This window comes from Mobula birostris, chromosome 22, assembly GCF_030028105.1.
Source record: "Mobula birostris isolate sMobBir1 chromosome 22, sMobBir1.hap1, whole genome shotgun sequence".
NCBI lineage: Eukaryota > Metazoa > Chordata > Chondrichthyes > Myliobatiformes > Myliobatidae > Mobula > Mobula birostris.
The window spans coordinates 17,335,863-17,363,396 of record NC_092391.1 but is presented as its reverse complement, the minus strand read 5'-3'; the positions used below and the strand labels follow the sequence as shown (position 1 = coordinate 17,363,396).

Genomic DNA, 27,534 nt, shown 5'->3' with positions numbered 1-27,534 from the left:
AGCATCGTCCGGCAGATGTTAAAGGACCTCAGTCTCCTCAGGAAATAGAGACAGCTCTGACCCTTCTTGTAGACAGCCTCAGTGTTCTTTGACCAGTCCAGTTTATTGTCAATTGGTATCCCCAGGTATTTGTAATCCTCCACCATGTCCACACTGACCCCCTGGATGGAAACAGGGGTCACTGGTATCTTAGCTCTCCTCAGGTCTACCACCAGCTCCTTAGTCTTTTTCACATTAAGCTGCAGATAATTCTGCTCACACCATGTGACAAAGTTTCCTACCGTAGCCCTATACTCAGCCTCATCTCCCTTGCTGATGCATCCAACTACGGCAGAGTCATCCGAAAACTTCTGAAGATGACAAGACTGTAAATGGTGAAGAGAAAGGGAGACAAGACAGTCCCCTGTGGAGCCCCAGTGCTGCTGATCACTCTGTCGGACACACAGTGTTGCAAGCACACGTACTGTGGTCTGCCAGTCAGGTAATCAAAGATCCATGATACCAGGGAAGCATCCACCTGCATCGCTGTCAGCTTCTCACCCAGCAGAGCAGGGCGGATGGTGTTGAACGCACTGGAGAAGTCAAAAAACATGACCCTCACAGTGCTCGCTGGTTTGTCCAGGTGTGCTGGGTGCGTCCCAGCTACCGCTGCACCACTGCATGCTTCGCGGATCGGTATCGGTCCGTGGCCTGGGGGTGGGGGACCACTGCACCACCCCAACCTCCAACGGCTCAGCCTAACACACCATCATCAGTGTGCTCGGCGCTATCTTCCTGATTCCGGTAAGTGATACTACACTGTACATACATTATTTCTACTTTATATAGGCTGTGTATTTTTATGCGTTATTTGGTATGATTTGGCAGCTTCATAGCTTAAAGGTTACTGGAGAGACTGTTTCTGCCGAGAGCGCTTGCGTGAGATTTTCGCTACGGTGGACAGTGCGGCAATGATTGTAGAAAAGTATTTCTACTTTATATAGGCTGTGTATTTATCATATCATTCCTGCTTTTACTATATGTTACTGTTATTTTAGGTTTTGTGTGTTATTTAGCATGATTTGGTAGGTTATCTTTTGGGTCTGCGAACGCTCACAAATTTTTCCCATATAAATAAATGGTAATTGCTCCTTCACTTTACAACATTCCGGCTTACTAACCATTTCATAGGAACGCTCTACCTTTGGATGGTGGGGGAAACCTGTACGAACTTGCAGGCTTTTATCTTTTCTCTCTGATGGGAGGGGGGTGAAGGGAGACTGTCCGTGGTGAGTGTCTTTCATTATGCTTTGCCAAAGCATCAAGGAGAGTAGACAGGGTCCATAGAGGGGAGCCTGGTTTCGGTGATGTGCCGAGCTGTGTCCATGACACTCTACAGTTTCTCACAGTCATGTGCAGAGCAGTTGCCGTACCAAGCCGTGATATATCCAGATGGGCTGATGGCCAATCCGTCAGCATCCGTTTCCTAGATGGATTCTTTGTCACTCAGCTACTGAAGTGGCACGGGAATGGTGCATTGCTTCACAGCACCTGCAATCACAGATTGGGGTTCGATTCCTGCCGCTCTCTGCGAGGAGGTTGTACGTTCTCCCCGTGACCACGTGGGTTTCCTCCAGGAGCTCTGGTTTCCTCCCACAGTCCAAAGACGTATGGTTAAGATTAGAAAGTTGCAAGCATGCCGGAAGTGTGGGACTGGCATGAGTACGATCTCACTAATTTGATTTGATACATTTCACTAAATGCTTCCATGTACATGTGACAAATAAACCTAATCTTTAATCTTTAAATGAGGAGTCCCATGCCATCTGAGGTCTATACTATACTGACACTGGCCCTGACACTCGTGGTCTGTAGCTTGGATAAAATCACAGTATGTTCCTCAAAGTCAAAGTATGTTTATTCTCGAAGTATGTATGCAGTATACCACCCTGCGATTTGTCTTCCCACACAGAGCCACGAAATAGAGAAACACCATGGAACCCATTCAGAGAAAACATCAAACACCCAACGCGCAAAAAAAAACAAATCACTCAACTGGCAAAAAAACGAGTTACTAACAGAATATTGAAGATCAAACTGCAGAATACTTGAAACAGTCTAGGAATGCAAACAACAGGAATTCTGCAGATGCTGTAAATTCAAGCAACACACATAAAAGTTGCTGGTGAATGCAGCAGGCCAGGCAGCATCTCTAGGAAGAGGTACAGTCGACGTTTCACTGTGCTTCTGACTGCGAGGCCTGATCTGCCAGTTGTGTCACTGAGCACACCTGAAAACAAAGGCCACCAAATATTCTCCACCTCACCTAGCCAAGCATAAAGTCTTCAGAAGAAGAGATGTGGTGACGTAAATGGCATGCTGTGGTTGACACCGAGAAGCTACAGTCTATGTATCAGGGTGTCAGCTGCACAACCAACTGTGCTGCGGTGTATATTTACGTTTCTAATGTTCATAGCAGTAAAAATGTCAGGTCTTTTTCCTGCAAAGAGGAAAAAGCAGAAGATATATTGTAGCCATTTCTCAGCTTTTACTGTAGGTGACTGTATCTCTTGATCACTCAATTCTTATTCATAGAAATACATGGGGGAGCTATCACCTTGACATTTCAATTTGCTTTCAAATCAGATTCATTTCTGGCAGCTGACTGTCTGTTTTCTTTGTCAAGTGTTCCTACAAACACCCTGAAACAATGACTGAACCATGGGCTTTGACGACAGGAACCGGCTTCAATGTAAATGTCTGAACGTAAGGCACATGACATGCATTCTTCAGTCCATGACTTTATGAGAGGAATAACCAATTTATTGTGGAACAGTAGCCAGAGAATATCCATGTTAACCATTCTTACGTTTGGCCAAAATACAGCTGAAGACAACTATTAGGTTCATTTTAAATGATCCACTGATGAAGTCACTTCATTTTCCAAAAATTTCTTCAAAGGCCCTAAAATATTTTCCTATTCTGCTATTATATATTGCTAAAGAGAGGAACAAAAAGAATCTCTTTTGTGGATTATTTGCTGAAGCCTATTGCTCAGTTTCAGCTCTGAACCTCACACAAGATAATACTGTGGACGACTGGCCGCAGAGCGTCAGTCACCCAATCTGGATAGAAAATCCAGGCAGAGATCCTGGAGAAGATTGGAGCCAATAACAGCGTAAAAAATTGCACTGATTTCACGTCAATAAATTAAAATTGAAAACCTTTTGACAGAATTAAAATAATTTTTAGTTTGTAAGTTTGCTGTGCATACCAGCATGCCACATAAATACCCAGGATTTAATAGGCAGGCTTTCAAATGTTGTTTGCTGGTACTCAAGAGAAACACGAGGGTGATTGACAAGTTCGTGGCCTAAGGTAGAAGGAGATGAGTTATTAACTTCAAACTTTCTGCATAATCACTTAAAGAGTTGACCTGCATGTGCATGTAACGAGAGCTGTATAACTCAGCCCCTTCTGCCTAAGAACACAAACTTATCAATCACCCCTCTATGGACACTTTCTGGAGGTCCAAGATCCGTATGCTCCACGACCGCTGGACTAAGTGTGTAAATGTAGGAGGGGACTATGTTGAAAAATAAATGTAGGTTTTCGAAAATTGACTCTTTCTACCTTAGGCCACGAACTTATCAATCACCCCTCGTGAACTCATTTCCCTTGGCTGCCAGCAAACAAAATTAAAATGCCAGGCATTTCAGAGCGAGCCAAACTTCCAAGCAATCTTTAAATAGAGATAAAAATGTATCAGTGATTGTTATAATCTAATTATAATCTAAAAATTCACTATATCTGCTGGCTGTTATATTTTGGTGTTATCTTTGGCATCCACTCTTGCAACCATATCTGCTTCATAGAGGGAGCCAGAGCATTCAGCGATTGGCAGTTCTCCAAACAACGATGCAAAAGGAAGGGGATGGTTTTTCTCCACACTAACTTTGTATTGTGCCATTCACACAAAACATCAAGGGAGCTTTTGGGATTTTCTATTTGGAGCATTTCAGGAACATTGTGCCCAACGAACAGCACTATCATTCCACCTTGGGGCAGCACAGTAGCATAGCACAACACTTTACAGTACCAGCGACATGGGTTCAATTCCCGTCGCCGTCTGTAAGGGGTTGATACGTTCTCCCTGTGACTGCGTGGGTTTGCTCCGGGTGCTCTGGTTTCCTCCCACAGTCCAAAGACATACTGGTTGGTAGACTAATTGGTCATGGTAAATTGCCCCGTGATTAGGCGAGGATTAAATCGGAGGATTGCTGTGCAGCATGGCTTGAAGAGCTGGAAGAGCCTCTTCCGTGTTGTATCTCAAAAAAACTCTTCTCCAGATACAACATAACTAGAACACCTTTACACCAGAGTCTTATTTACACATAGCCATACCCTTTGATAGCACAGTTTACAATGTATATAGCACACTTGGGAAAATGTTCCCAGTATGCTGTTCATTCCAATATATATAATGTAAGGCTGATGATAACCTCTTTCCCAACACCAACCACCCACCCCCCAGCCTTGTTAAGTGCCATTTTTCCATTACCTCACGTGGGATACGCCCATGGTACCAGGCGTGACTCCGTAGGTCTGTGCTGCTCAGTTTCAGCTCCTCCTCCAACTCCTTGTGCAGCTTCTCGGGGCTGGAATCCAGGATATATTTGTCTTTTGAAAACTGGAGGAAACCAGAAAAAAATGGATGTTAGCAAAATCAATAACTGGCATCTCTTTTGCCTCTGATGTTTTGTTTTCTCCCAACGCATCCCAGAATCTGGATTGGAACATGTGTTTGACTCAGTAAATTGTACCAACATGTCCCAAAGATTTCTGACTGCTCAGAGCTCCTGGACAATTACTTCAAACTGCACTGCAGATGACTGCCTGAACTGGATAGGTATTGTATACCACAAACATTGAGAGACTCCCTAAAGTGGGTACGTCATGTATTCTAGATTTTCTACATCAAATAAACATCAAGATCGTCAAATGCCTAAACTGGACATGGTACTCTCTAAATGAGATAAAACTCCCACAGAGGTTCTTTAAATTAGTCTGATATTAGGCATTTCTGATATTCAAGAATTCCTCATAGCTGGAAAGGCTTCAGGTTTCCAGATACCTATATTCCGATACTAATGCAATGGTATCTTCTCAGGGTGGCAACCATTATTTTACCAGTTTTTGTTTTGGAAACCAGTGCAACTGAAATTATAGGACTGAAGCTACCAAATTATACATTGTCAAACCAAAAACTACTCTTAATTCTCTGATGTTAAACACAATACACATCAACTCAAATTTCAAAAGTTACTGTTTTTAATGATCGGAGGTTATCCCTAAATGCTTAAGAGCCAATGGAGTACATTTGCATTGTACACACTGCTGTAAGTTAGGAAACATAGCACCCAATTAATGTACAGGAAGCTCACACAATCATGTAACATGTGTGTCGATGTTACTAATGGTCCCTCAGCACTTCTTTGAGAGTCAGATACAGGAGGAGGTGACAACCCCATGGGTTATTAACATTTATAGGAAGGTCTTATATAGTTCCTATATCTGCAAAAGGGCAGAGAGAGATGAATATTCCCCAGTATATGTAACACGTTTAAACTGTTGTTTCTAAACTGAAAACTGTTCAACCTAGTAATCACAAGTAACAAAGAACATTCTCAAAAAAGAGCATCTCACTGGAAATTATCTTTCTTCATTGTCAGGGAAATTAAATCATGAAATAGTTTTTGTGGGAACAAGAGAGTGTGTCTTATGGACAATATTTGTTCAATTATCTCATCTGAATTAGCCATGTAGTATGACATCTGCGCTTGTCACCACAAAGAGAAGTTTTGCGTGGCTTTTTAAATATTTATTTAGTTGCTTGTTTTGTTTGTTAATTTATTGAGATACGGCGTGGAATAGGCTCTCCCGGCCCTTCAAGCTGCGCCACCCAGCAACCCCCAGTTTAACCCTGGCTTAACCACAGGGCAATTTACAACGACCAACTAACCTCCCAACTGGTACGTCTTTGGACCGTGGGAGGAGACCGGAGGTAACCCAAGCGGTCACGGGGAGAACATACAAACTCTTTACGGACAGAGGCTACAGTGGAAGTGGAGACATGGTACATCGGGCGGTATGATGAAGCGTGTGTTTCACTGAATGGGTGTGCTGTATTAAACTGTGTTCTGATGAGAGGTGTAAAACATGAGATGGCGGTGAAATGAGGACAGTGCTGCGTGTACGTCTGAGGTTTAGTGGGAGATTCATACAAGTGCCAAAGTTACGAAGGATGGGAGGTCATTTGATAGAGGTGTACAAGATGACAAAAGGCAGAGATAGAGTGAGTAACCAGGGGCCTTTTCCCAGGGCTGAAATGCCTAATACAAGGGGGGCATAATTTTATGGTGATTGGAGGAAACTATAGGGGGGATGTCAGAGATACGTTCTTTACACAGATGACAGTGGGTGCACAGTACACCCTGCCAGGGGTGGTGACAAATTAGGGACATTTAAAAGACTCTTAGATAGGCACATGGATGGTAGAGAAATGGAAGGTTAGATTGATCTTAAAGGTCAGCACAATATCATGGACCAAAGGCCCTGTATTTGTGCTGTAATGTTCTATATTTATGTTTAAGATGTTCATATAATTCACTCCAGCAGCACTCATGATCCCGATGATAGCTTTTTTCCAAACTGACTCTCTGTTTGCTCTTGATTTACCAGCTGACCCTGGAGGGTTTGCCTGTGTGAAATTGCTTTTGATTCCTTTGTGTTAATTTGATGTGTGTCTGCTACTGTGTGACTGCAAATACGCAGGCACCGGTGCAGATGCAGGTCCGCGGGTGATGTAATCTCGTATTTATACTTCGCTCTTCTGCTCCTTGTGATTCCCGAGGGTTCCTGGTAAAAGGTACAGTTTCAAACTGCAGGACCCATGGAGAGGAAGACAAAGAGAGAGAGAGAGAGAGAGAAAGAAGTGGTGTGAGGTAGAAAGGCCAGTTAAACAAAAGGAAGACAAAATAAGGTAGAAACAGGACAGGGACAAGGGCAAGCCAACAGTGAGAGGGGGCTTTTCTCTCTGTAGTGAAGGAGGATGAGAGGTGACTCAGAGAGGTGTACAAGAAGATAAGAGGCATAGATCGATTGGATAGCCAGAGGCTTTTCTTCCCAGGATGGAAATGGCTAATACGGGGGGGGGGGGGGGGGGGGGGCGGGGGGGGCATAATTTCAAGGTGATTAGAGGAAAGTATAGTGGAGATGTCAAAGATAAGGTTTTTTTACACAGAGATTGGTGAGAACATGGAACGCCCTGCCAGGTATGGTGACAGAGGCATTAACATTGCAGACGTTTAATAAACTCTTAGATAGGCAAAATGTGATAGAAAAATGGAAGGCTATGTGGGAGGGAAGGGTGAGACTGATCTTAGAGTAGGCTCCCAAGCACAAAATAATCTGCAGATGCTGGGGTCAAAGCAACACTGACAACACACTAGAGGAACTCAGCAGGTCAGGCAGCAACTGCGGAAAAGATCGGTCGACGGTTTGGGCCGGAACCCTTCGTCAGGACTGTAGAGGGAAGGGACAGAGGCCTCCCATTGTGTTTTCCCCTATTCTTTCTTCACCTTTCCTGCCTATCACCTCCCTGCCTCCCCTCCCCCACCCCTTTGTCTTTCCCCTTACTGGTTTTTCACCTGGAACCTACCAGCCTTCTCCTTCCCACCCTCCCCCACCTTCTTTGTAGGGCCTCTGCCCCCTCCCTCTACAGTCCTGACAAAGGGTTCCGGCCCGAAACGCTGACTGATCATTTCCACGGATGCTGCCCGACCTGCTGAGTTCCTCCAGTGTGTTCTTAGCGTAGGCTAATAAGTCAGTACAACACTGTGGGCTGAAGAACCCGCACTGTGCAGTAACGTTTTATGTTTTAAGTTTTACATGTATCATGAACATAAAATCATACCAAAACTACATTTGTAAAGTCATCATGGAGTTAGGCAAAGCAATAATTACTGGAAGGAGACAGTCCACCCAGTTCGTTCCCTCTGGGCTCTTCCTATAGATCTCTCTCAAACTGGAGTTGACACTTTCTAGAGAGGGCAGGAGCAAATAGGCAAAACAGAATGGGATGGGGAAAATGGTTTAAAAATACAATAGGTTGGTAACACTAACCCTCCAGCGTAAATCTCATTGCAACACAACTGGGAGTTGATTGGCAAGAGCTTCTGTGCTGGAAACCGACCGAGAACTAAACAAATCCATGAAGAAACTTCAAAGGCAAATTATTGCAGGGGCAGGAAAAATAACAAAATAAAAATAAAAGTTTATAATGTGGATGATGCTTGTCCTGCTGAGTAGTTTCAGATTTTTGCATTTTAGTTCAGTGCTGGAATTGTTTTATGCTTTATTTGGAGACACAGTATGGTAACAGGACCTTCTGGGCCAAGTACACACTTGTGACCAATTAACCTACCGACCCCAACGTCTTTAGAGGTGGGAGGAAGATGGAACACCCAGAGGAAACCCACGCGGTCAAAGAGAAAACATACAAACTCCTTACAGACAGTGGTGGAATAAACCCAGCTCACTGGCACTGTAACAGCGTTATGCTGGCCGCTACACTACCGTGCTGCCCCAAGCATAGGATCGAAAGCAAGTCACTCAGCTCAGTTTTAAAACTGTCATCCTGTATAAATCCCTCTAAGACAAGGTCCATGGACCACTCAGTTAATGGTAGGGGTCCATGGCATAGAAAAGGCTGGGAACCCATGGTCTAAGATTTAGATTATGAAGACACGCAGTCCTCTTTTATTGTCATTTAGTAATGCATGCATTAAGAAATGATACAATATTTCCTCCGGTGTGATATCACAAAACACAGGACAGACCAAGACTGAAAAAAACTAACAAAATCACATAATTATAACATATAGTTACAACAGTGCAACAATACCATAACTTAATGAAGAAGTCCATGAGCACAGTAAAAAGTTCAAAGTCTCTCAAATGTCCCACATCTCACGCAGACAGGAGAAGGAAGAAAAACTCTCCCTGCCATACCCGACCACAGTCCGACTCCGAGACATTCGAAAACTTCGAGCTCTGATCAGCTCTCTGACACCAAGTACTGAGCGCCATCTCTATCTGAACGATTCAACCTCCATCTCGGTCGCCAACAGCAGGCAAAGCTGAGGATTTTGAGGCCTTCCCTCCGAAAGATTCCTGATCACGCAGTAACAACAGCAGCGAAATGGCATTTCAGAAATTTTCCCAGATGTTCCTCTGTGCTTTCACGTCCTTCTCCATCATTTACCCCACTTTAATAGCGCAGCCTCCTCCATCTCTCCAGAAGATAAGACCATAAAACATCTTTCCGAGATAGCATTTCTCCAGCTCTGCCTTCTTATGCAACCATTTCCTACAACCCTCTGATAAACTGCTCTGCTTTTTTCCTAGGATTTGAATTTCCCTCTCAACACGTTTCCGCCTCCACCTTTCTTTCCTCATTCAAGAAGCTACTTAAAGCTACCTCCTTGCCTAGGCTGTTGGTCACTGTCCCTTGGCTCAAGATTTTGCCTGATTACACTTCTTTGGGAAACTTTATTACATTAAAGGTGCAATGTGGTTGAAAGTTGCAAGTCAGGGCTGATTGCTGCTATTTTTCACTAAAAAACTAATCTTCCCAGCAGCCTTACTTTTGGCCAACAGCTAGCTGTGCAAAGCCAGCTTGGGGGAAGCCAATGGTAGAAGCATAGTTTCTGAACAATAAAATGATATATAACATGATGCCTGGTATTACTTAAGTTCCAGGTGCCATACACACATACACACACACACACACACAGAAACAGTACTGCAGATGCTGGAAATCTCAGTCCTGATGAAGAGTCTAGGCCCAAAATGTCAGCCGTTTATTCCCAGCCTTAGATGCTGCCTGACTTGCTGAGCACCTCCAACAAAGTGTGTGTATTACTCCCATTTATATAGAGTGTGGCCAGATGCTACAATACAGACATCACCACTGTAGTCGCTGGTGACACCCGCCTTGGGAGCAGGGTGGCATTAGCCATGGGCACTGACATTTTATCCATTGCTCTGCGTGACGTCACGCTCAAAGCCTTTCAGGCTGCTGCCTGCGGGTCAGGATTGATCGAACCTGGCATCAGTCCGATAAAACATATGTGGATCAGTGAAAAGGAGCAACCCCATAGTTTAAAGAGAGCAGCAACATGGCGAAAGTTTGACTGGGCATTCCACAATGCTGAGAGCAGCTGAGTTCCATTTGCCCTGCTGAGTGTTTAGAGTTAAACAGGACGGATGCAGGCAACTCGGCTCACTGTGTCCACACCAAAAGATGGTGGGTGGACGTTCATCTCTACTAAAGGAGATGTAAGGTGCTCCCTCTGCTACCCTGAAAGTCACTCTTGGGCAAGGTGTAGCACCTGCTTAGCACCCCACTCCACGCTGATCAGGGTCACGTGAACCCGTGCATTTGAGTAGCTGGTTATGCAACCACTGACGCCAGGCAGACAATCTCTGAAGAGTATTGATAAATGGCTGGGGTCACCAGTCTTGTAAAGACACTGCCCAGAAGAAGGCAATGGCAAACCAGTTCTGTAGAAAGATTTGCCAAGAACAATCATGGTCACGGAGATTCACCAAATCGGAATTCGTTTCCACAGATGTCTGTGGAGGCCAAATCATTTAAAACGATTTAAAGTTGATAGGTTCTTGATAAGCAAGTATCAAAGATTATAGGGAGAAGACAGGAGAATGGAGTTGAGAAGGAAAATAAATTAGCCAGGACTGAATGGCCAATTAGACTCAATGGGCCGAATGGTCTGATACTGTTCCTGTGTTTTATGGTCTTATCTTCTGGAGTTCAGGAACTCAAGTTTGTGGTTACACTTCCAACATGCAGACTGTTCAGGTTATGAACAGTTAACATGAATGGAACTCTGCTGTAACCTGGGAGGACCTATACATAACGTACAGATGTATGGATCTGTACAGAGTGCAGGAACAAGGATGCCTGCTTGGTTTCTGTACCAACAAGGCAATTTTCATGTACCAGGACACCCAGATCCTTCCGAACATCTCCCCTTTCAGTCTCTCACCTCTTAGTACATTTTTTATATTCTATGTTGACATGGATGACTTCACACTCTCTGCCACGTCCTTGCCCTTTCATTTATCTTCCCAAAGCCCCTGACGTCCCCATGCATCACCATCACCCAGCTTTGTATCATCTTTGTGACATGCCCTAACAGCCCATGAGGCAGGACAGAGCTGTGAATTTACAACTGCAGAACACCTCCCCCCCACCCCCACCATCCACCCTGTTAAACTGTCCTGTTTTGAAAGGATCAGCGTTTAATGATCTCTGGCTGATGCTATCAACTGCTACCTCCCCGGTAACATATTTGAGCAGCCTTAATATTCCTGGTGCTTTTAATTGTAAACTCTAATTAATTGTTTATCAGCTTGCCTCTGCCGATGCTCTTCACAATCAAGGGCAAGCCTAAGTAAGAGAACACAATACTGATAATTACATGCCCTGATTAATGATGTGCGGTTTCAATTCAGCCATTCATTACCATATAAAACACTGCTCTAATTCATAGCTAATGGGAACATATGGGAGGTGGGACCAGAACCTGTTAGTTAAGGGTATAGACTATAGAGGAATGTTATTCCCTAATCAGAGTCCCATGAAGTGCCTCTGACAGCAACTGAGATGGTGCCTGCTGAAAGAAACTTTTATTTGAGGGAGACCATTCAGTCAACAAAATATTTTCAAAGTGTTGCCTCTATTGTAAGGCAGAGAAACTGAGTACCTAATTTCCACACTATAAACTTCCATAAACAATGATAAGGACCATTTTAGTGATCTTGTTGAAGGTTAGCTTCTTTATTTTATGTATTTATTTAGAGATTCAGTCCGGAACAGGCCCTCCCGGGCCAATGAGCCGCTCTGCCCAGCAACCCAGCTATTCAGAACGGAGCTAATCACAAGACACAAGAAATTCTGCACCTGCTGGAAATCCAGAGCCACAGACACGAAATGCTGGAGGAAGGCAGCATCAGTAGAAATTAATAAACAGTTGACGTTTCGAGCCGAGACACTTCTTCAAGAGTGGAAAGGAAGGGGGAAAGATGCCAGAATATAAAGATGTGTGGGAGGGGGAAGGGGAAAGAAGATAGTTAGAAGGTGATAGGTGAAGCCAGGTGGATGAAGACGTAAAGGGCTAGAAGAGGAGAGGAGAGTGGACCCTAGGAGAAAGGGAGAGGACAGGCACCAGGGGAAGGTGATAGGCAGGTGAGAAGAGGCAAGAGGCCAGAGTGGGGAATAGAAGAAGAGGAGAGAGGGAGGGAATTTTTTTTACCGGAAGGAGAAATTGATATTCATGCCATCAGGTTGAAGGCTACCCAGATGGAATATGAGGTGTTATCCGTCCACCCTGAGAGTGGCCCCATCATGGCACAAAAGGAAGCCATGGACCAACATATCAGAATGGGATTGGGAATCAGAATCAAAATGCTTGGCCACCAGAAAGTTCTGCTTTTTACAGATGGATAGAGGAGCTCGACAAAGTGGTTCTCCAACTTATGACAAGTCTCCCTAAAGTAGAGGTGGCCACATCGGGAGCACCAGGTACAACAGAGGTCCCCGGCAGATTCGCCGGGGAAGTGTTACCACACCCGGGAGGGATGTTTGGGACCCTGAATGAAGGTGAGGGTGGAGGTGAATGGGTAGGTGTAGCACTTTGTCCTCTTCTAGGGGTAAATTCCCAGAGGGGGGATTAGTGGGGAAGGATGAATGGACAAGGGAATCATGGATTCCTGTGGAAAGCGAAGAGTTGGGGGTGGTGAGGGAGGTAAAGATGTGTTTTGTGATAGGATCCCTTTGGAGATGGCAGAAGTTGAGAAGAATGATATGTTGGCTGCGGAGACTCATGAGGTGGTAGATAAGGACAAGGGGAACTCTGTCACTGTTAAGGCGGCAGGAAGATGTGGTTATTGCAGATGTTTGGGAAATGGAGGAGATGTAGGTGAGGGCAGCATTCATGGTGGAGAAAGGGAAACCCCGTTCTTTGAAGAAGGAGGACATCTCTGATGTCCTGGAAAGGAAAGCTTCATCCTGGGAACAGATGTAGCAGAGACGAAGGAACTGAGAGAAGGGAATAGCATTTTTACAGGAGATATGGTGGGAAGAGATATAGTCAAGATAGGACAAGCTACAATGACTATTAACCTATGTATTGATAGGTCTTTAAACTGTGGGAGGAAACTGGAGCACCCAGAAGAAACCCATTCAGTTCACAGGGCGAACGTACAGGCTCCTTACAGATGGCGCCAGAATTGAACTCCAAACTCCGGACTGCCCCAGGCTGTAATAGTGTCGCAGCAAGCACTGTGCTACAGTGGAGCCTGCTAGGAAGGAACAGAAGGGATAGGCCAAAGGAAACAGGAAAGAAACTGTTCCTGCCTTGTAACTGACATTACAGCAGAACAACAATCAGTTTATTTTAAAATGTTTGAAATCTCTGTGCTTCATTCTTTGTTCCTTGCTTATTTATAACTGCTTATTTGCATTTTTCATTTATAACAAATATTTTAAGTAACACTGAACATAAATTCCGGAGGAAAAATAGCGTTGAATAATGTAGAGAGTGTATTATTGGGTTTTCCGCTGATTGGAATATTAATCACGTCGACTGAATGAGATGAGTTTTCATTAACACCCAGGCACCTGACGCAGGCTGGATTCATGCGGCTCGCTCCTGCCCCTCCCCCGCTGCACGGTGCCTGCGAGGCTACAGGAAGATGAGGTAATGTCTGGTTCAGCTGCATCTCCTTCACAATGCGCTTCACTGCAGGCTTTCAGCGGGCAGTTTCCCGTCCCTCCTTTGCACACACCTCACCTCCACCCTGCCCACGGCCACCACTAAAATACAGCAAGGCACAGGCTGAGAAAAGGACAAGAAAGTGCTCAAATGCCTTGGTAACTGAGCTTGAAGATGGAGAACTGAGCATTCTTTGGCAAATTGCACTGAACTGTGGAACATGATGCATAACGGACTCATATATTACAGTACTGTGCAAAAGTCTTAGATATATATATATATACACAGATATAGATATATATCATTAGGGTCATACATATTGCTTTGAGTTTCCAGCATCTGCAGAATTTCCTGTATTTATTATATAGTTAGGGTGCGTAAGATGTTTGTGCATTACTGTTTATTGGTTAAAATAGGAAGGTGGTTGGGAAACAGAAATAAGGTTACTGAGCTTTATATTAGCTCAATAGTATTAAGTGTTGTTTTGTAACTGGAAAGACATAATATACATTACTGTGCAAAAGTCTTGGGCAGCAATCTATATATATTTGCAGAGTACAGTATATACAGGTGTAATGCAAATGTACAGCTACAGATGCATTTATATGTGTGTGTTTGTTTATCTACATGTGTCTGTGTACTTTTGAATACAGATCTACAAGAGAAAGAGATGTATACACAAAGCAAGACCTTGACCCTAGCAGGAAGTTACTGTAAAGCATACAGGCCATGGTGTCCTGCGGCGTATACACTGCACCTGCCAATGCTGTACACAGGAAGAGAGAAGCAAACCCCACAGAGTCAACACATTCTATTAACCAACAGGCATGGAATTCAACATCACTCTAAAGCTGAATGACCACTTTGGCTTCTCGCCGGTAACTGCAGTTTTGTCATGTTTTTACTTTAAACTACAATGTTAAAAATAATATTGCATCTAATATTTTACTGCATAATGCATGGGATGGAACGTACTGCCAGGAGGAAGCTGCAGGCTGCAAACAAATTAAAGGAGAAAGACGTTTCTTTATCATCTTGTCAACTTTCCACTCCCTCATCCATTCCAACCTCTTTCGTGCCCAAGCCTCTCAGTCAGTAATGACGCAGGTGAATTTAGTCAGATTTCCACCTAAGGCAAGAGATAACCTGGATCTGCAGGCAGCTCCCTGGAGACCAGGGATGAGTCAGTGAGGCAGGCTGCCTCTCCAGAGGGAAATGGACAGGTGACATTTCAGATTAAGACCCCTCATACATCCAGATGAAGGGTCTAGACCCAAAACGTTGACTGTCCATTTCCCCCCGAGATGCTGCCTGACCCACCCGATTTCCTCCAGCTTCTTGTTTGCTGCTCCAGGTTTCAACATCAGAGGTCCCTTGTCTCTCTGAACTTGTTTTATGTTCTGCAGTGGCGGATGTGCATTCTTCCTGGGATCCACAAATACTACTGCAGAATCAGGATCCGTTCAATTATCACTGACGTATGTTGTGAAATATGTGCTTTGTGGCAGCAACACAGTGCCATACCTAAAAAATTACGGTAAGCTACAGTAAGGAATATATATAAAAGTAAGTAGTGAAAAAGAGGCAAAAAGTGAGGTAGTGTTCGTAGTCTGTTCAAAATTCTCATTGCAGAGGGGAAGAAGCATTTCTTAAAACGTTGAGTGTATATCTTCAGGCTCCTGTGTCTCCTCGCTGATGGTAGTAATGAGAAGAGATGCATGTCCTGGCCAGTGAAGGTCCTCAGTGATGGAAGCTGCCTTCTTGAGCCACTGCCTTTTGAAGATGAACTCAATGGGAGTCTTGTGTCCATGATGGAGCCTGTTGAGCTTACATCCCTCTGTAGCTTTTTTCAATCCTCTGCGGTGGCCTTTCAATACCAGATGGTGATGCAACCAGTCACAATGCTATCCACAGTACATCTATAGAAATTTGCTAGAATCTATGGTGACATAGCAAGTGGGAAGGTACGACTGCAGTGTACAATATGGTATGGGGACATGAATTGGTCCACCACGTAGCCAGGCATCCAACCGTCTACTTCTCCTTATCCAACTACAGAGGCTGCAATGCTAATCTCCCCCGCCACTCAACAAGTTCTTTTCAAATACTGAAAAGTGACCAACCACACAGCACTTTACTAATGCTATACCCAGATTTAAGCATGGGTGGATGTGAGATGTTACAAAGTCCCATGACTGGCAAATCTCTGGAGTCAATAGCCAAAGGTCAGTGAGTCTGGAAGTCAAGACCCAGAGGTCAAAGTCTCATGATTAGTGAGTCCTGGGGTCGATACCCAGAAGTCGACAAAGTCCAAAGGTCAAAGACCAAAGTTGCCAAGTCCAGAGGTCAAGGAGCTTAGGTTGAAGCCTCTCAATTGGCATGTCTGGAGGATGGATGATCCAATGTCTGTGAGTCTGGGCCAGGGACTAAAGGTTGGAGACCCAATGTCTAAGGCCAACAACTGCTGGGATTGGAGGCCCCTTTCTGTGTGTGGGTGAGTGGGAGGATGAGAAAGAGGCTTGTTTTCCTGTTGTTGCCTTGTCTTGTTTGTTGCTGTTGCATTGAACATGTTGTTGTGTTGAACATTGTGGGCTTCCCCCCAGCACATCCTTGGTTTTTAGCACAAATGCCACATTTCATTATATGTTCTTATTTCCTCTTAAGTAAATAAATCTGAATCTTACGTAGAGCAAACCAATTAGCCTGGATAAACTATTGATTCTGAGCCTTCTTGAATCTGCCTCCAACAAATTCATCCGCTCTGCAGGAGAGGGTGGCAACAAGAGGCACCAGGAAGCCGCGCATTGGGAAGTAGGAAGATGGGGTGGTGGGCAACAAGAACATAGGGTGGGGTCAGGAGCAAGAAATTGCGGGAAGAAGAACATGAACATGGGGGTTGGGGTGGGGTAACCAAGATAATCTGGAGTTAGCAACAGTCAGGGGTGGAAGGTAGCAGAAAGACAACATGAGACATAAAGGAGTAAAAACATGGGGAGGGGGCAGAGGGTCAGCACGAGCACGTGGTGGAGGAGCAAGTGTTTGGGGACAGCATGGGAGGCAAGGATACAGGGAGCAGCATGGACTCTGGAGATGAGGCAAAAGCTGAAAAACTGAGTAAGTATATGGTGCTGAGGAGGTGGGAAAGGGTTGAGTAAAAAAAGTCAAAAGGCCTAAATCAGGAGTTCGCAACCTTTTTTATGCCATAGAACTCTACCATTAACCAAGGGTTAACTTCATGGACGCCAGGTTGCAAACTCCTGGCCTAAACAGAGTGGATGTTTCAAATAATGGGAGAATTTAGGACCAAAGGGCACAGCTTCAGAATAGAAGGATGTTCCTTTAGAACAGAGATCAGGAGGAATTTCTTTATCCAGAGCGGGGTGAACTTGTGGAATTCACAGACGGCTGCGGATGCCAATTTGTCGGGTATAGTTAAAGTGGAAGTTGATAGGTTCTTGATTAGTAAGGGTGTCAAAGGTTACCAGGAGAGGCAGGAGAATAGGGTTAAGACTGAAAATAAATCAGCCATAATCAAATTGTGGAGCAGACTCAATGGGCCGAAAGACCTAATTCTGCTCTCATGTCTTTTGGTCTTATGAGCATGGGTGTAGAGTCAGTGTGGATGGTGGAGGGCAAAGATGCAGTAACAGATGAACATGGTGGTGTTAGAGGGGTGAGCTGAGATGTGGAGGAAGAAAATAGGGAGCCAGGGTGAATGAAATGGATGCAAGAACTGGGACACAGTTGGGAGCAAGACATGGGGACTGAGGACCAGGAGCACCAGGGAAGCAGCAAGAATGTGAGGTGCTGCATTAACAAAACCTTCCCAACATTTGCAGTTTATTTTACCAATGGACGTAATTTTCTCTTATCGCCCTTCTGCTCCAGTGATCTGCCCTCTGAAAACAGCACAAGGATCAATAACCTGTAAATAGAACATGAATAATGGCACTACTGGTCGTGTTCGGTTTACGGGAAATGTTTTTGATGCATCAGTGGTGAGTCACTCACTGAAATGTAAGTAGCTCATGTTCTTTATGGTTGAGCTCTATCGTACTCCAGCAACACTTTCTTCAATAATCTATGATGTGCCCATTACGCTCAAAATTGTATTATAAATTTTCCGTATTACTTACAACTGTCCTCATTCAGTACCTAACCCCAATCTCTCCCAAAAGGTACTTTGCTGGTCTTTCAACCACAAACAGGTGTAATTATACCCTCTTCCTTTTGGACTATTCATGATTGTTCATTCGTTTTGTGCCGCGTCGTATGACGTGAGTGATCGTGGTCTTTCCGTGACCATGATTGTTCTTGGCAAATTTTTCACAGAAGTGGTTTGCCATTGCCTTCTTCTGGGCAGTGTCTTTACCAGGCGGGTGACTCCTCCCATTATCCATACTTTTCAGAGATTGTCTTCCTGGCGTCGATGGTCACATAATCCAAACTTGTGATATCCACCAGCTCCCAAGGCTTCACATTACCCTGAGTCGGGCGGGGGGGGGGGGGGGGGGGTCACTAAGCAGGAGCTATACCATGCTCAAGAACAACCTGCAGGTTAGCAGAGGAAAGCAGTGCCTTACGGTTCCTTTGGTAGAGACATATCTCCACCCCACCACCATATTGACGATATTCAGCCATAAAGTTATGTTTCATTTGAGTCAAAAACTTCCCTCCTTGTACCTGGCATTGCCAAAGTTCAAGCTAAGGATGGTGGAAGCTGAAGCATAATAACCAGTCTATAAAACACGTAGTGGTGGCTTTGGAATGTGATTTACCGGCTGCATTTCAATGCATTGCTTCAGTACAGTTGGTAGACAGCAAGGGTGTCAGCTCGAACAGGTGGAGGACAACAAGTAATTCAGAAATTCCCGTTACCTATTTAAGCTACAGCTTCCAAATTGAAGCAATAGCCCAGGGTAAATATTACTTCTAGAGAACATGAATTTAAAGTGCATGGTGGGGTAGGGGGCAAGACTAAGTAAGATGTGTGGGACAAAATTCTCTACGCACAGAGTGTTAGGTACCCTGAATGTAGTGATGGAAGCAGATATGATAGAGGCATTTATTTAAGAGGTTGCTAGATAAACACATGGATATGCAGGGAATTAAAGGAGTACAGATCATGCACATGCAGAAGAGATTGAGCTTAATTTGGCACTGTGTTCAGCACAGACATTTTGGGCCGAAGGGCTTGTTCTTATGCAGTGCTGTTCTATTTCACTGATTTGTTAAGTGGAATGACAAAAACGTAAAAGCGCCACAGTGTATCGCCTGTATGCAGAAAGGTTCCAGACTCAATTTTTAGTACATCCGAACTTTGCTAAACGCCCTAAGGGAGGAAATGAAAGAACTCTGTTCACCACTACAGTCCGGGGATGACTGGGTAGAGATACATCTGTACCAAAGGAGGTATAAGGCGCTCCTTCCCTCCGCTAGCCTGCAGGTCACCCTTGGGCAAGGTGTAGCACTTGCTTGTCCTCCCAGTCATGGTCACATGAAGCCATGGGAGCTGGTGGTGGAAGGTTGTATGAGCAACTGGTCTATATCACAAAACCTGGTTATGCCACCACTGACACCAGGCAGACAATCTCTGAAGAGTATTGGTAATGTCTGGGGTCACCCGTCTGGTAAGGACACTGCCCAGGATAAGGCAATGGCAAACCACTTCCGTAGAAAAATTTACCAAGAACAATCATGGTCATGGAAAGACCATGATTGCCTCCGTCTTACCATATGGCACATAAAGATGATGATGATGTCCTGAGATGGGATGAGATGAGATGAGAAGAGCGGGAAGGGGAAGAGAGATTAGAGGAGAGATTGAAGGAAGTGGTCAGATTCCTGCTTCAGAATACGGACACTCACTTGTGGGAAGTTTGAATGGTTAGACTTAATGTGAAGATATCATTGGATTCAGTTCGACAAACCTCACCTCCTGATGGTGTTCACTATCTAAAATCCAAGGAAGAAAGGTGCCCACTTGAATGATGAATTAGTGACAAACAACATCAGCAAAGATCACATTTTTGTTTAGATGGAAGAGCTACACTGACTTTTCAAGCTGGTGGAGATGGATTCTTACATATTTATCCCCAGTAGCTCAGAGTCATTCAGCACGAACTCAGGCCATTCCGGTCAAACTGTTCTCCATACCCATGGAGAGCATTCTAACTGGTTGCATCACCGTGCGGCATGGAGGGGCCACTGCACAGGGTCGGAAAAAGCTACAGAGGGTTGTAAGCTCAACCAGCTCCATCCTCGCCACTGGGGATGTCTTCAAATGTTGATGCATCAAAAAAGTGGTATACATACACGATTAGGACTCCCACCACCCAGGACATGCCCTCTTCTCATTACTAGCATCAGGGAGGAGGCACAGGAGCCTGAACGCTCACACTCAGAGTTTAGAAACAGTTTCTATTCCTCTACCATCAGAATTCTGAACGGTCCATGATCCCATGATCGCTACCTCAATACTTTTGCTCTGTTTTTGCACTACATATTTACACTTATATATATTTCTTATTGTAACATGTCGTATATTTATGTATTGCACTGTATTTCTGCAGCAAAACAAATTTCACAACATACTGTACGTCAGCGATAATAAACCAGATTCTAATTCTGCTCCATGCTGACCGAGATGCCCACCAAGCCAGTCACACTTGCCAATGTACGATGAAAGACAAGTATCCTTTCAAATACTCCCTGTGTCCACGGAGTTAAAATGTCTCCCATATCCCATTGGCACGCTACTAAGCCAATGTTCTCACTTCTACTACAGGACTCCCAGTAATAACACTGCTGCACTGCACTGATAGTAAGAACTCTCAGATGTAACAGTGCCTGCTACGCCCCATGCTGATAATAAAGCTCCTACTTTTAACACGATTGTAACACCTGTTATGATCGTAAGGTTCATAGTTCTAACAGTCTGATGCAGCTCACTCTGATAAAGACTATCAATTATAACACTGCATGGTAAATATAAAGGGCTCCCCATCAAAAAACTGAGAATTATACTTTTAAGATAAAGTGCTTGGTTCCATGTCTGGGTGCAACTAGGATTAAAAAGACTAGCTAGCACAAATCAAAAAGTCAAATTCACAGAGCCCAGAATAATCACTTTTACATTTCTAAGAGATGATTCCGTTTGACTTTCCTCAGTCACAGTGTTGGTTGAAATGAAGGTTGTGACCTTTCCTAACCAATACAAACAGTCTTTACACATTGCATGGAGTGATTCTCTGGAACGTGAACAGATTAATATTGACCTAAGCAGTAACCAGGATACAGATGACAAACCTGGTTTTCTAGTTGTGACCTTTCTGATGCTGCCTTCGACCCTGACTGCCCTGCGACGGGACGGTTAATGGGGTCAGAGGCCGGATCAGAGCCCCCCTGCTCCCTGAAGAATTCCAATTCTATTAGTTTTATTGTGAGAAGAGAAGACAAGAAATGCTTAGCTATGAGCAGGTTCACCACCATTTTCGACGGCTCAGGGAACATATATTGGAGAGAAATCACCTGGTATAAGACCCACAAATACTTGTGCCAACCATGACAATTTTAACTAATCCCATCTGCCTGTAATTGGTGTATATCTCTCCATTCTCCGCCTGTTCATATGTTTGTCCAAATCCCTCTTCAATGTTACTGTCTGCTTTCAGTGCTGCCTTAGCAGCATGTTCCAGGCACTGACCATTCCCAGAATAAAAAACAAACTAGCCTTGAAATATTCCCCTCTTTCCTGAAAGCTATGTCCTTTTTCAAAGAAAGATGTGGATATACAAGGGCCTTTACAAATTGTAAAGCAGGAAATTTGCCAGAATGTGCACGTTCCCAGAAACCAGAACGTGATCGTGACACTGAGACACACAAGGCTGCTGATGCTGGAACCTGGAGCTGCAGATAAGCCACCCTTCCTCAGTTCACTAATCATCTTGGGCTCCTCTCCCACCACTCCCCTCTCCTACTTATACCGGCCATCTATCTGCTCCATTCTCAGGAAACATTGCCAACTCCTCCCCTCACCCCCAGAACTGCTCAGCCCACTGAGTTCCTCAAGCAGGTTGTTTGTGATGTTATGTTGGCTGAGGGACAAATTTATTTATTTTTATTATTATTTAGAGATACAGCAGAGAAACAGGCCCTTCCAATCCAATGAGTCTGCAATGACCATTTGCACCTGTGTGACAAATTAACCTGCAAACTCGTACATCGAAGTAAGTTGCAAGTTGTAAAATTAATCAGCTCCATTATAGAGCATCAAAGACATCTTCAAGAAGCAGTGCCTCAGGACGGCGGCATCCATCGTTAAGGACCCCCACAACCAGGACATGCCCTCTACTCACCGTTACCATCAGGAAGGAGGTACAGAAGCCTGAAGGCACACACTCGATGGTTCAGAAACAGCTTCTTCCCCTCTGACATCCAATTTCTAAATGGACATTGAACCCATGAACACTATTTCAAGACTTTTTTAAATTTCTGTTTTTGCAATACTTACTTTAACTGAACTATTTAATATACATATATATATTTACTGTAATTCAGTTTCTCTTTTATTTACCATGTATTGCACTGTACTACTGCTGCAAAGCTAACAAATTTCACAAATATGCCGGTGATATTAAACCTGATTCTGATCTTTGGAAACCAGATACCCAGAGAAAACTCATGAGGTCATGGGGAGAATGTACAAACTCCTTGCAGACAGCGGCGGAATTGAACCTGGGTCACTGGCGCCGTAATAGCGTTACACTAATCGCTACCCTACCATACCACTCCAGTGTTGCCCAGCACACCTGGGAATTACCTTAATCTTCATCTTATAGGATGAAAGCATCATTTATGACTTTCTTGGTTTACTTTCTCATCTGAATGACGGGCTTTGCTGCACTTCCTCAGAGATGAATTGTCAACACAGGTCATTGGCACGCATAGTCCACATCCACCCACCAAATGGGTCCACCTGGTTTATGTTCCATCTTCTTGTAGCATTCCTGACCCCAAACCCGGGTCTCTGAGGCACGGGCAATGCAAGGGGGCAGTATATTGCTATATTTATACTATATTCTTGGTTGGTGCAACTGTAACGAAACCCAATTTCCCTCGGGATCAATAAAGTATGTCTGTCTGTCTATCTATCTATCTATCTATCTATCTGAGGCAGCCAAAAGGAAAGGAGATAGCAGGGTGGGAATGAGAGGACCTTTGAAGAGATGATGAGGTGCTCAAAAAGAACGGTACCAGTGTATCAAAAACATCCATCGAGTTATATACAAATGAAACGAGTATCCTTTGGAAGTGGTTTGGATTGTAAAATCTGTCCCGCCTCACAGATAGATTGTTCATAATTGGCCTATGTTATGCATCCACAGTGGATTAAAACTTACAGTTTTCTGACCAATGAGCTGGGGGTGCTACTCCCTGGACCAAGAGTGAAATGGTGCAGGATCTGAAAAGTGAGGAAGAGAGATTGGAGCAGCATCGGTGCCAGAGCTTCGGTTGGCATGTCAGAATTACATGGCTTCAAAGCATGGGTGAAACCAGCTAGGGAGGGGACTGAGTGATCTCTGTAACCAAATGCACCTTGTAGTTGGGCTTGGACATGCCTGCCAGCCACTTCCCCTCACAGGTCTCAACAGGGAATAGCCCTCTCTCCGTTCCCTACGCTACCCCTGCACCGCCTCACAGGGACGTACCTAATATAGTGGTCACTGAGTGTATTTCTGTGAAGTTGTGGTCTTCTGCTGCTGTAGACCGTTCACTTCAAAGCTCAATGTGTTGTGCTTTCAGAGATATTGTTCTGCACACAACTGTTGTAACACGCGGTTATTTCAATTATTGTCCCTTTCCTGTCATCTTGAACCAGTCTGGCCATTCTTCTCTGAACTCCCATTAACAAGGCATTTTCACCCACAGAACTGTGCTCAGTAGATTTTTTTTGGTCTTTCACACCATTTTCTGTAAACTCTAAAGACTGTTATGTGTGAAAGTCGCAGTTTCTGAGATACTCAAACCTCCCAGTCTGGCACCAACAAATATTTCATGTTCTGTCACTTAAATCATATTTCTTCCCCATTCTGATGTTTCGTTTGAACAACAACTGAACCTTTTGACCACATTTGCATGCTTTTATGCATTGAGTTCCTGCTACATCATTGGCTGATTAGATATTTGCATTAACATACAGTTATACCTAATAAAGTGGCCACTGTGTGTATAAGTGCCATCCTTAGTGAATGCCTGACATCTGCCCAGCTTCCAATCACAACTTCTCAATGACTTGGAGTTCAACTCATAAAAGTGTGAAGCAATTCCTTTTGGAAGGTTGAACTTGAATTTAGGGTTAATGGCAGGAACAGAGGGATCTTGGGGTCCATGTCCACACATCCCACAAAGTTGGCATGCAAGGTAATAGGGTTGTTAAGAAGACATATGGTATGTTAGCCTTCATTAGATGGGGGATTGAGTTCAAGAGCCATGAGGTAATGATCCATGAGGTACAGAACCCTTGATATACCACACTTGGAATATTATGTTCAGTTTTGGTCACCTCATTATAGGAAGAATGTGGAAGTTTTAGAGAGGGTGCAGAGGAGGTTTACCAAGATGCTGCCTGGACTAGAGGGTGTGGCTCATGAAGAAAGGTTGAGCAAGCTAGGGCTTTGCTCTTTGGAATGAAAGAGAATGAGAGATGACTTGATTGAGCTGTACAAAATGATAAAAGGCATAGATAGAGTGGATAGCCAGAGACTCCCCCCCCCACAAGGAGGAAGCAGCTAATAGGAGGGGGGATAATTTTAAGATGATGGGTGGAAAGTATGGGGAGCACGTAAGAGGTAAGTTCTTTACACAGAGTGGTGGGTGCATGGAATGTCCTGCCATGGGTGGTGGAAGAGGCAGATACACTAGGGGCATTTAACAAACTCTTAGTTAGGCACATGGGTGATAGAAAATGGATTATGTAAGCGGGAAAGCAGATTGATTATAGATTAGTTAAATGGTCAGCACAGCATTGTGGGCTGAAGGGCCTGTACTGTGCCGTAAAGTTCTACGCTCTATGTACTTCAGCCGGCAGCAGGAAAATGCTATAAAAATGGGAGGAACGGTTAACCAAATTGATCATGCCCAGGACTCTGAAGTTCCCGGTAATGAGCTGCGCATGATTTCTTCATAAATCTGCAACCCTGGTGCAGGAGCAATTAATCCTCTGGTGCAGACGTCACAGCTCAGCAGCCAATGGGAGCGTAGAGACTGGCACCACTGCACCAGCATAACGAATAGTCTCAAAACCCAGTCTCGTCACTTTAAACTTCAAGGTGCAAAAAAAAAATCAAAATCCTGAACTGTCAGGGAAATAATCACAAACTCAATCCACAGCTATAAACCAAAGAATTCTCCCTGCTGTGGGTGAATTCTAAAGCAATTACTTCCAATCAGCAGCTCACTCTATGTTTATCCTTGTGGCGGTGACTATTTGCCAGGAAAAAAGGATAGAACAGGCTGGACAATGATGCCTTCTGCATTTGAATATCTCTCACTTATTTTGGGGGTTCATGAATTGGGGTGTAAGTTGAACTGGACAGTAAACTGATAGAAAAATAGAGGGCTATGTCCTGACGAAGGGTCTAGGCCTGAAACGTCGACTGCACCTCTTCCTAGAGATGCTGCCTGGCCTGCTGCGTTCACCAGCAACTTTGTAGTAGGGAAGGCTGAGATTGATTTTAGAGTAGGTTATAAGATCGGCACATATGATGGGCCGGTGTGCCTGTATTGCGCTGTAATGTTGAATGTTTTTGTTCTAACTGCAGTCGGGCTACTGGAAGCTCTGGTGCCGAAAAGGTTAAGGATTCTCTCTCTGTCAGCAGGCTCTTTCTTCTCGGGATGTCATCTAGAAGAGCTGCTATTGGCTAGAAATGATGTCACCTCTACCACAAAGGAGAGACTCCCATTGGTCTAAGGACAACACGGTACAGCTGCTTGCTGAGACCTTAAATGTCATTCCTGCAGCGGGCGAGCTTTTCCTCCTTAGTTTCCCGAACAGCTTGTTCAGATAAAGAATGTCTGTAACAAGCAGAAGACAATAGCATGATGATGGAAGACTGATTACCCCCAACATTTTAAAGGCTTTTCCCCCCCGCTACAATCGCAGTTTGGATCTTTAGAAACAGTTCTTTCAGATTTTGGGTGTGACAGTCACTGTTTACCTAACGGGAACTGACAGGCCAATAACCGTGCCGATTTGGGAAAATTACCAAAGAGGCATCCAGGGATTAGAAAAATGAAAAGGGACCCCCTCCGCCCCGTCATCAAATTTTACAACAAAATAGGCTATTAGCTCTATCCTATCAGTTTCCTCCATCTAATCGCCCCCATCCTAAAAATTCTCTCCCACCTTGAGTATTTGTCACAATACCTTTAGAAAGTTGCCACTGAATCTCTTTACACAACCGCAGCACATTCTATAAGGCCATTCAGCCCGTCGAGTCTGCTGCGCTATTCCATCATGGCTGATTTTATATAGAACCGCTATTTTGAAGGGTTTAAATCAATGTTAGATTGGGGATTATTACCAGTAATTCGGATGTATGCCATTTGCTATTTTCCATCGTTATTTCCACAGAGGTGAGAGTCTGTTATTTTACTGGGTTTGTATCCCTGCAATTTACGCGAGAGTTAAACCGGAATTTATTAGCTATGTAATGTTTTAAGAGGCAGTTTCTGGTAGGATTTGAAAATCTTTATTTTCCCTCCCTGAGATAAACATACCAGTTCTGTCACTCATTATCTGCAAACTTAGAAACTATTTCTCTTCTAGTATTTTCCAGCATATTTAAAATTGGGAACAGTATAGTGTTCCGTCGGCTAACTTAAGTAGACCCTGCATTGATGCTTTGAAACTCCGACCGACATAAAACAAACATTAGATTAGCTCCCCAACAGCATTCCAAATTAATTGACTCCAGGCTGCTGGAGATAAAATAGAAATGTTACATTAATGGGCCCGTCGCCCTGACCCTGTATTTCCAAAAGAATTCTGATATTTCTCTTTCAGTTTACAGATACATTAATTTCACGTTGTTAGTGTGCATGTCAGATTTTGTAAATTTAAAAAATTGCTGCTGTAAGGCTGCGGGCTGAGATACAGCTATCCCATCCCCCTTCCCCAGTGTCCGGTTTCTGATCGAACCTTAAAATGGCGCGTATGGGGCCACGTGGCTGTGTTTAAATATCTGATCGATACCTCGAATAACAACTTCCTGAGCAGAAAGTGTATAAAGTAAGCTGCAATTATAAAGACCACACTTAGAAAGAAAGTGATTGTAAAGTCAGTGTGTTAATTTACTTTACATCGTCTCCCACCTTCTCTCGAGGCCTAGTTACTCACACTTAGTGGAACGGAACCATTCAGACACACGTGTCCGCGTTCAGTTCCTCAGGTGTGATTGCGATGCTGGTGCTCTGAAGAAGGGAAGCCGAAAGACTGCTTTCTTTCCACTGATCCTCGCTCGAGTGCATATGTCGGGTGAAGAGCACTAAATAAAGCCGTGGCATGCCTGTGGTGGAATAGCCCGCCATCAACACTCACATCGATTAAGAGGGATTGGTCATGGAAAAGGGGGACAATGCAAGAGGTAGGCGGGTTTGTGGGTGGGCTAACTGGGCAAATAGCGGTACTCCAAAT

At 44.2% G+C, this 27,534-nt stretch overlaps 1 protein-coding gene and 1 long non-coding RNA gene across 5 annotated transcripts in view; one reads left to right on the top strand and one right to left on the bottom strand.

Annotated features, from left to right (window-relative positions):
* LOC140186198 (SH2 domain-containing protein 3C-like) overlaps positions 1 to 27,534 on the bottom strand; it is a 215,585-nt gene that overhangs the window by 25,650 nt on the left and 162,401 nt on the right. For all 3 annotated transcript variants that reach the window (XM_072240156.1, XM_072240157.1, XM_072240158.1), the window contains one exon: positions 4,541 to 4,669. In XM_072240156.1, the coding sequence (XP_072096257.1) occupies positions 4,541 to 4,669 (129 nt within the window). The remainder of the gene's footprint in view (positions 1 to 4,540; positions 4,670 to 27,534) is intronic.
* LOC140186200 (uncharacterized) lies at positions 13,774 to 17,846 on the top strand. 2 transcript variants are annotated; one of them, XR_011882809.1, is made up of 3 exons: positions 13,774 to 13,823; positions 14,492 to 14,716; positions 17,727 to 17,846. It is a non-coding gene; the product is annotated as an uncharacterized lncRNA (long non-coding RNA). The 2 variants fall into 2 exon arrangements; XR_011882810.1 differs by lacking the exon at positions 13,774 to 13,823 and adding an exon at positions 13,926 to 13,996.